Source organism: Juglans regia, chromosome 16 (assembly GCF_001411555.2).
Source record: "Juglans regia cultivar Chandler chromosome 16, Walnut 2.0, whole genome shotgun sequence".
Taxonomy (NCBI): domain Eukaryota; kingdom Viridiplantae; phylum Streptophyta; class Magnoliopsida; order Fagales; family Juglandaceae; genus Juglans; species Juglans regia.
The window spans coordinates 14964493-14975190 of record NC_049916.1 but is presented as its reverse complement, the minus strand read 5'-3'; the positions used below and the strand labels follow the sequence as shown (position 1 = coordinate 14975190).

General features: G+C 38.0%; 1 protein-coding gene across 1 annotated transcript; it reads right to left on the bottom strand.

Annotated features, from left to right (window-relative positions):
• Positions 1 to 649: 649 nt before the first annotated feature.
• On the bottom strand, positions 650 to 1099 carry LOC118344808. The gene is made up of 2 exons (XM_035686207.1): positions 958 to 1099; positions 650 to 906 (listed from the first exon to the last, which is right to left on the bottom strand). Exons 1-2 carry the CDS (start codon positions 1097 to 1099, stop codon positions 650 to 652), a joined length of 399 nt encoding a protein of 132 aa, XP_035542100.1.
• Between the last annotated feature and the right edge of the window lie 9599 nt (positions 1100 to 10698).

Below are 10698 nucleotides of genomic sequence, written 5' to 3'. Positions count from 1 at the left end.
TCTTGTGGTAGAGGCTTGAGGTCCAAGGTTGGGAATTTCTCTTTTGGAGGTTTTAGTGTTGTTGTCACAAGGGGTAGTTGCTCAAACTTAAGCTTCCAATGCAATTTAGCTTGGGTCCCTATAAATGAAGTAGCGGAAAAGTCATTAGATGTGTCAATTTTGTCAAAATCATCCTCTAAATCAATTAATGAATCAGTAGACTGGCAGGACAGTGGAAAAGTTTCTAAAAAAATGCTTTGTAACAGGTTTACTTCATGTACTTCTTCCACTACTTGGGGCTGTCTGCACAAGTTGAGAATATTTAGTTCCAAAGTCATATTTCTCAAACTTAATTTTAAAGCACCACTTATACAATTTATTAGAGCATTTATGGTAGCAAAAAATCGTCTTCCCAAAATTACAGGTGCTTTTTTTTTTTTTTTTTTTTAAGAAAAGAGTAGGAAGTCACATGTCCAATAGTGACCCCTCCCAAATTTTATTAATAAAGCCCTCACTTATGGCGGAGGAAAACCGTGGTTACAAGAAAGGATCATGGAAAACAGATCCAAAAACAAAAACTAAACTATAACAAAATAAAAAACCATACTTAAAAACAAAACCACCACACCAAACCAAGACTTACAAAATAACACCAAGCTTATACAAAAGACTAACATCTCAAGGACGGAAATCCCAGAGAATCCAAACGGATCAAACCTCTAAGAACCCGAGGCAAATTATCACTACTCGACAAAACCCACTCAGAACCTAAAGCCCCTGCCTTTGCTAACCAATCTGCAGCCCTATTACCTTCACGATATACATGTTGAAACCGACAACGAACCGTGCAAGCTAATTCAACAATTTCCTCCCAAAAATCCTCCAGATACCAAACTCCACATCGCCCTCTATTCCACCAAGAAATAACTATCATAGAATCCATTTCAACTATCACATTTGATATATTCAGCGATTTACATCTTCTCAACCCATAAAGAAGTGCCAAAAGCTCTGCCTTATTATTAGAACCAAGCCCAACATAAGAAGCAAAAGCCTGAACCATACCACCAGAAGCATCCCTAATAACCCCACCAATCCCACAAGAACCCGGATTACCCATACTACTACCATCCGTATTCAATTTAAACCACCCCAACGGGGGTTTATCCCACCTCACCACTTTACAACTTGGAATTTTCGGCACCACCGGAAGTATCCGCAAAGCATCCAAAATCATAGCATCCCGCGAAGAGAAATTATTAATTTGCTTAGCCGCCTGTGAAATGGAACCTAACCACACACAAATAGAATGAACAACAGAATTATGCGATTCCACAATACCTTCCATTCGAGCCAGACACCTTCTTCTCCATAATCGCCAAGTAATAATAATGGGAATAATGCCAACAATAAAACCCACCTGTGAGGAAGATCTAGCCCTCCTAAACCAAATATCAACATTCTGCCTCCAAGTTCTACCAAGAGGAATTCCAATAAGATTACCAAAAAAAGACCACACTCTGAATGGAAATTCTCCTTCAAAAAACACATGATTAATATCTTCAATATGACCATGACTACAGCAATTACATTTAGAAACCAAAGGAATACCAATACGGCGTAATCTGTCATCCACACTCAAGGCCATAAACCAAGTCCTCCAAAAATGAATAGACATTTTTAAAGGAAGATTCTTATGCCAAATCCAAGCATGCCAAACCATAGAATTCCCTCTAATACGAATACAATTCCAAGCCGATTTTGTAGAGAAAATACCTGTATCCGTTGAAGTCCAAACTAGAACATCCTTTCCATTCTTAAAACCAGCTAAATCCGTTATTATCTCCTCCACCCTATCATGCCCTACTAACTCCTCCAATAACTCCACATCCCAACTATCCGACAATCTACAATCTTTAATTTTCAAAAAAGGAGAACCCATAATATTCATATCATTAATTAATGGACCATTATCTCTCCATTTATCATACCAGAAAAAAATATCACCCTCTCTAATTTTCCATTTCAAATTATTTAACATCAACGGAATACAATTCGCAACCATTCTCCAAAATCGAGATCCTTTATTATTTTCTATAAGATACCATGGCCGGTTACCAACATATTTGGTTTTGAAAAAATTAGCCCATAAAGAATTACCTTGAAGGAGATTCCAAGCGAAGCGCATATGCAAGGCTTTCTGAACATCCTCAAGATTTCTTAACCCAATTCCTCCTTCTTCCACCGGCTTACACATCTTATTCCAAGCCCACCATTTCCTTTTATTCCGTCCCTCAGCTTCTCCCCAAAAAAAGGAACTCATCAATCTATGGATTTTAGCAATAACAACTTGAGGTACCTGTAAAACAGCAAGTAGATGGATATTCATACTAGTTAAAACATGCCTCAATAGAACAAGTTTTCCTCCCGAAGAAAGAAGCCTCATTTTCCAGCCACTAATCTTATGCCTCACTTTATTCACCATATCCTCTAAATGAGCCTGTTTCAAACGCCCTTGAATAATTGGCACACCTAGATATTTGAAAGGAAAAGATCCTTCCATAAAACCCGTCTGCCTTAAGATCCTATGCTTACGCCAGCTTGGAATTTTATTAGAACAATACAAGGCAGATTTCTGAATATTAATACTTTGTCCAGACCACCTCTCATATTGACTCAAAATTTTTTGAAGAACCTGCACCGATCTTTGACTACCATTAGAAAAAACCATAACATCATCAGCATACATCAAATGAGATATAATAGGAGTACCACGGGCTTGAGAAAATAAACCAAATTGATTATCTTGCATACTCCTATGAATCAAACGGGAAAGGACCTCTTGTTGAATGATAAACAAATAAGGAGATAGAGGATCACCTTGACGAAGCCCACGACCACCCGGGAAAAAACCCTTAACCGTTCCATTCATCATGACAGAATACCAAGGGTTAGAAATACAAGAATATATCAACTCACAAAATTGAGAAGAGAAACCAAACCTTTGCATCACCATTATCAAAAAACCCCAATCCACCCTATCATAAGCTTTCGCCATATCAACTTTTAACAAAATATTACCCCCATGAATTTTTTTATTGATAGACTGCACCAACTCTTGAGTGAGACTAATATTTTCAAAAATACTCCGTCCAGGAATAAAAGCTCCTTGCTCCAAAGAAATCAAACGAGGTAAAAAACCAGATAAACGAATAACAATAATCTTAGAGCAAATTTTATAAAAAACAGAACAAAGACTAATAGGACGAAACTTATCAAAACCAGTGGGAGACTCCATCTTTGGTATAAGAACCAAATATGAGGCCGTGAAGAATCTTGGAAGATCCTTGGTCATAAAGAATTCCACTACTGCCTTCCAAACATCAACCTTAACCACTTCCCAACAACTTTTATAAAACCCGCTCCAAACCCATCTGGCCCCGGAGTACTTTGATTTGGGATAGATGAAACTGCCTCAAACACTTCCTCTAAAGTAGGCGGCCTAATCAAAGACTCATTCTCCTCCTCTAGTATGATCGTCTCAATAAGGCCTTCTAATCTAGCTTGCTCTATGGGCGGCTCTTCACGAAGTGCATTTTGAAAAAATTCCACCGCCCCTTGATGAATACTCTCCGGATTCTCATAATTCATACCATTTGATCTCATCTCCAGCACTCTCTTCCTTCTTTTATTAATAAGACAAGCATGAAAAAATTTTGAATTGCTATCTCCCTCCAACTTCCATTTAAGCTTGGCCAATTGAGCTAATCTCATCTCTTCCCGAGACCTCCATCTAGCTAGATTAGAGACAGCTTCATTAAGCTCTCTCTCCAAACTAACCTCCCAATTTGATTGAAGCTGAAACTCAATCTCCTCAACCTGTTTTTCAAGGGCATCAATACGCTCTCTTGTGTGACCAAAAACTCTTTTATTCCACTCCCGAAATACCACCTTGGTGTGTTTTAATTTCTTACTTAAACACAAAAGCGGAGAACAATCCATCCGTATATTCCAAGCATTTCTAACACAATCCAGAAAACCAGGATGGTCCACCCACATTTGTTGAAACCGAAATGGAGATGGCCCATATGCAAAGGAATCTTTCTTAAACTCAATGAACATGGGAGCATGGTCAGAAGTAGATCTAGGCAAGTAAGAACAAATAATATTCGGGAACAAACTGCTAAAAGAATTGTCCATAAGAGCACGATCAAGTCAAGCCCACGAACGGGCCAAACCTGACTGGCCATTACACCAAGAGAAACAACTCCCTTTCGAAGCCATTTCCATAAGACCCCTTTGATGAATCCAATCATTAAAATCATCCATAGCCACCATTGGCCGAGGTCTTCCTCTCCTCCTTTCTAAATCATTCCTAATAATATTAAAATCCCCCACAAAGAGGCAAGGCTCTCCACCCACATGATTACTATTTACCTCTTGCCAAAGATAACGCCTCTCCACCCAAGAACATTTAGCATAAATCACATGAATCAAAAATTTTTCCGCACCATTCTCAACAATAACAGAAATATATTGCATACCCAACTTTTCAACTTGCACCTTATACATACTATCCCACAAAAGCCAAATTTTCCCCCCTTCCACCTCATTAGAAATAACCATATCAAAATTTAGACTTCGAGCCACCTTACGAGCACCCTCTAAATTTTGAAACGGTTCAAGAAGAGCCACAATTTTCGGTTTATAACTTCTCACCAACGCCTTTAGCCTAGTTCTAGATGTTCCCACCCCTCTAAGATTCCAAACCAAAATAGAATCAATCATTTAGCAATTTTATTTCGGGCAAGAACCCGAGAAGAACTACGCATTTTAATAAACTTTTTTTTATTATACCTTTTCTTACCATCATTCAGCTCAGATTCAGTAAAATAATCTTTAGTTTGTGAAAAAACCTCTGGATGCTGTTCCGGTTCTGGTTCAGAAGAACAACTCTCTTCCAACATGGTTTCTTCATCAACTTCTTCATTAACGTCCTCAGCACTATCTGCCTCCCCCACTGGTTGCTTCTGCTCCATTGTCATTCCATTATTATCCGCATGGAAACTCTGATTTACATCCATATTAGACATCACATAATCAGCATCCGTGACCATCCCTACACCATCTGCGACCCCAATGTGTAGCATTAGATCTGTTGCATCCTCTGTTCCAACATAAGACTTCAACTGCACCCCGTTAGTGATCACCGTATGATTTTCTTCTCCAATCTGCTCCAGTTTTTCCTTCTCCTCAGAATCCACCTGCACCAATTGGTCTGCCACCTGCATTGACAACACTTCCTTCTCGGCATCCAATTGCACCTGTACTCCATCTACTGCTTCCGTCTCCTTTTCCACCACCACATCCTCTGTTTCTTTATCTTCAAGAACCAGCAAAGGAGTTTCAACCTTATCTTCATTCGGAGCTACCTCTTGATCATCCAACAAACCTTTCATACTCTCTTTTCTCCCCCCTTTCTTACCAGCTTTTCCGGGATTACAAGTTCGAACATCATGACCCTGCATCTTGCATGACGAACAAAAAGCCGGAAGTGTTTCATACAATATTTCTTGCTTTCGGCTAGAGGAAATTTCAGGCACTCCAATCCAGAAATGCGACAAAGGAGGTTTTGCAGCATCCACTTCCACACAAAGCCGTGCTCCATCCGTTCTAGTAGCGCACCTCGTCGGATTATCACGTCTAATGAACGTTCCAATCGGTGCCATCAACATCTTCAAGAAGGATTCTTGATAAAAGTTTGGAGGAAGCCCCGGCAAAGAAATCCACACCGGAACCCTTGAGGGTTCGGCATCCTCATTGAACTCAGGAGACCATCTAAAGACACGGTAGAATATCCCATTTATTTCACAAACCTCCCGTGATAATGCTTTAGTAAAATCCACATCATTAGACATACGAACAAACACATTTCTCGGTCTCCTCATAGCAGAAACTACTGGAGCGGCTGTAAGTCCCCATCGATTGTGAATGAAAACCCTCACCGTATCCAATGACGGACGATTCTTCAAGAACTTGAGAACAACAGAAAATCGGAAAGGTTCCGCTGACCTTGCTATTTCTTCTTTGGTAAACTGAAAATACACCTCACCATCCAGCACCTTTGGAATCCTGGGTGCAAGAACCATCTCCGGAATAGGTTGAGGGACTGCACTCACCAGATCGGCAAAGGAAGGCCGACCGGTGCCACCCTCTCCAGCTGCCATGCAGCCTCACGTACTCTTGCACCTTTCCAGATAAAACTCAAGAAGAGTTCTCAAGAAGGCCTCAGCAGTTCTTGGAGCATTTCCGGATATTATTCATGCCATAAATTACAGGTGCTTGAAACACATAATTTGTTGAAAGTTGCATGTCAAGAACAACAAAGTCAACTGGGTATTAAAACTTATCAACCTAAACTAAAACATCTTCCACCTCCCCTCTAGGTATTTTGATTGACCGATCAGCTAACTATAAGGTAATCGAAGTAGGTTTCAACTGACCTATGTAACAGCCCGTTAGAAATTCATTGGTGTAATTTCTATTGACTTTAGGAATCTCGTAAAAGCCCAATAAGTTTTTACGAATCGATCAATCGCATAAGTTTTAGTCTATCAACATAGTCAGTGTTATCTCTCACTATGATGCTAGAAATTTGAGTTTTATTTATTTGAGGTGGTTAGAAGTGTCAGAACGCATTATGGTCTACGCCATTAGACTCAGTGGATTATTTAAGATTTTATGGCGCAATAGCCTATTTTCATAATTTCGGACGAAACGTCTGTTGGAAATTGTGAAATTATTTTTAGGGGCAGTTCGAGGTTGAATTTTGGTAAAAGATTTTCACTGTAGGTTAATATGAATATTTAGGAATTTTTAGTATTAAGTTTATGATTTACTTTTTCGGAGTGAATAGTAACCTCGGTAAGCGCACCAATTGCAGTGTTTCAAAATCTCAGTCTGGAATGTCCAAATTAAATTAGAGAACGTTTATATGGACACTTGGCAAGATCTTAGCCACACTTTAGTGAATAATATTATACACTTGGCACCATGAGGAGCGTTTGATGGATTTGAAGGAATCAAGCTGTGAAATCATGCTACTTAAGCAAAACTTTGTTTCATCTGCTCAACCAAATTGTGCCAGACCAAAGTGGGTTTCCATCCTAGTAAAACCCTAAATGGTGGACATCCAATTGAAAGCCCAAAAGTATTGTTGAAATCGGAACCCTAAACGGTTTCCCCAAAACCCTAAAGTTGGCCTCCAAACATTTTCTAATCCGATTTTTAGCATTATGTTTAATCACTTGATTAAATCATTTCCACATGCTATTAATCCTTCAAATTTGTGTTAGAACATCATTATCCAACCTTGCTAACCTTCAAAAATTGATTGGGGCAAGTGATATTGGTTTTGGGCTTGATAGCAACCCAAACCCTCTTTAAACCCCAAAATTTAGGCCCATTCGGTTTAGGCCCACTAAGCCCCACAAAATTGACCACATTAACATTGCTTCATGGATAAGTTTTGTACCCCCACTTGGCTGGTCAGATCTTTACAAGAAGGGCCTAGAAGGTTCTTGAAATACAAAGCTAAAAGGCCACCTCACTCTTTCACTCTTACACTCCACTTTGAGAAAAGATCTTGGACTGATTTTTATGAGAAGAAAAGGCCAACACTCAACCTTTCCTTCAGTCATATCACTTTCCATAACCTGTGTAAGAGGCTCTCCAGTCCATTTCCCACGAAAAGCAACTCTCATTTACACTTTTCCTCCATAGAACACGAAAGACACTCTCGGGCAGTTTTTCTTACCTCTTTTGAATGCCTGTTTCGAAGCTTTTGTAAGTGTTTTCTCTCAAATTTTCCTTCATGAAAGTTGTTTCTTTTGGAGTCTAGTTTATGTGGATAACTTACTCGTTCCATTTGGAGATCATTTGATTGGTAAAATTCGGTTTATACCCCAGAAAGGTCATTCTAGGTGATAAACTGGAGAGTGTGTTATATTTTGGAGTTTTTGACCAAGCTAATGAATAGATCTTGGTCCGAAATTTTTATGGAGTACTGTCAACATGTGTATATGATTATTGGTTGAGGATTTGTCGCATGATTAAAAGTGTTGGTGAAATATTTTCTTAGGTCTAGAAACTTAGAAACTGGAAGAGGAAAAACAGTTTCTGTTTTGAGAAAGTTTAAATCTTTTATGGTTTAATCTTATTCCAATGGCTTTGATATTTTTATTGGAAGATCCTAAGCATCTTATATACATTTTAGAATGTTATTTTGAAGATATTTGATGTTAGTTTCGAAGATATGAAATTTTATGCATTGAGATATTTGGTTAGGCCAAAGTGATGATGTTCTTGGCTAAATTTATGTTTTGGGTGATGTTTAACCATGTGATCTTGAGTTTGAAGCTTGGATATGTTTTAGGACACCTTTTTAAACATGTGATGTTTTGGTTTGAAGATCACTTCTTTATAAGTCATGGATCAAGAGGTTGATCAAAACAAGTTAGAAACAAAATTCTGTTTCAAACTTAGAAGAAAAACCAAAAAGTTCAAGTATGGTTTTAGTGATTTTGATGACTTTTGTTCATGATTCAAAACATGATTATTCTTAAGAATATGTTATGAGTGTAGTAGAAGAAAAATTTTGGTTTAATCATAAGTCTTGAGATTTGAAAGAATTACAACAAAAATCAAAGGAAATAGCCTTGTAAGTTTCAGCCATATAGAGTTTTAATGGTTGTGTTTAGTTTTAAATTTTTCTGAATTGATATTTGAGCTTAGGACAAAATTTACATAAGGTATGTAAATTTTGGTGATTTTTGGAGTTATGATGCAAAATTCTTAAGTTAGGGGTAAAATGGTCATTTTCCCACATGTAGAGGGTAAAATGGTAATTTTATTCTTAAGTTGATATTTCTCCATATTTCTAATTGTTAGTGATTAAGTTCTAATTTTTAGAAATCACTACTTTCAGTTTCTCGTGATCGCACTTGAGTATTGTCTCGAAGCGCGAAGATCGAGGTAAGTTAGCTTTTAACTTACTATCAGTTTAATGTGTATGAGTGATCAGTAAGGGAACTAAATTGTATGTATGCATGTTATCCTATGTGTCATGCCAAGTCATTACATATTTGTTTGTTACAAATAATTTATTATGTCATGAATTATTCATCTGTTACATAAAATATTCTGTCACGTATTACTATACATTGCAAGTATGTCATGTTAAGTATGCCATCTGTTACATGTATTTCATGTCACGTAATATGTACTGTCACATGTTACACCATGTTAAGAAATACTATCTGTTATATGGTATGCCATGTTACGAAATGTTGCATGTTACATGTATGCCATGTTATGAAATGTTCTCTGTTACATTTATGTCTCGAAGTATGTCATGTCTGTCAGTTTACGTTCATGTCACGTTATGCTACGTTCGAACTTCTGTCTTTTCTGTCACGTTCATGTTATGTCACGTTACGAAATGTCATGTATGCTAGTTAAGTTATTTATGTTAATCACGACCCTAAGCGCTAGGATGGAGTAATATCCTGGTGAAACTCCTTTGTTCACGCTAGAGTGTTTAAATAGGTGTGAAATTCCCTGGGTTAACGAAGTACAGTCAACAAGTTGCGAATGGGGCCTAATTAGCTGGTCACCGAAGCGCTCCAGGCACTAACACCGATGGTGCGACACATTATGTTACGTGTGTCCACAGCAAGTGTGGCACAAACAAATAAGTCATGGGGCCATAACAACTGTGGAGCATCAAGTATGGGCCACAACAACTGTGGAGTATATACTACGTGAGACATAGCAATTGTGACGTGTAGAATACGTGGGGCCACAACAACTGTGGAGTACATATTAACGCACTCACAGCTGGTATAGAAACCTGTAATTTGGTGCGGTAATCGGTAGGGACACACGGCTCAAGGGGACCTGTGTAGCACCCATATGGTCACTTTAATGATTAAGTCTATTGAATAAGATTCCAAGTTCAAGTCATGTTTCACGTTATGTTATGTTCAAGTTTACGTTCATGCAATATTGGTAATCCCATGAGACAAGAATATGTTTCAAGTTCATGTTATGTTATATTCACGTTCACGTTATGTTTCAAGTTCACATTTATGTTATGTCATGCTCAGGTTGAAGTTATGTTCAAGTTCATAATCAAATTATACATGTTTACGTTCATGTTATGTTTCAAGTCCATGTTATGTTTCAAGTTCACATTCATGTTATGTTTCATGTTTCAAGTTCACGTTCATGGTATGTTTCAAGTCCATGTTATGTTTCAAGTCACGTTCATGCTAAGTTTCAGTTTCAGTTTAACTTATGTCAGTTATGTTATGTTGTACGTCAAGTTATGCTATGATTACTTATGATTTGATTATGCATTCATGTTTTTACTTCCATGCATGCATCATTAACCTGTGTCAAAATTTCCTGTTAACTTGCTGAAATTTGTAATCAAATCTCACTGTGGTAGTCCCAACTACCATTCCCCCTGAATGGTAGATCTTGTTACAGGATCTGAAGAATAATCAGGAATCGGCCAACTGGAAATGATCGACTAAGCGATGGTGTGACGTAGATGGTAGTATAGTAGTTACCTCATTACTACTTGTATTTGTGGTGTTCAATCTCCAACACTCTTTTGATCACAACCACTTTGGACTAGTGTTGTGATCTCAATTG

What these genes read in the sequence shown, in the direction of transcription:
- LOC118344808 (XM_035686207.1), bottom strand. Translation starts at nt 1,099, where the DNA reads ATGGGTAATCCGGGTTCTTGTGGGATTGGTGGGGTTATTAGGGATGCT. An exon ending in TCTTTATGGGTTGAGAAGAT is followed by an intron (nt 907 to 957) that starts GTAAATCGCTGA and finishes ATTCTATGATAG; the next exon opens with TTATTTCTTGGTGGAATAGA.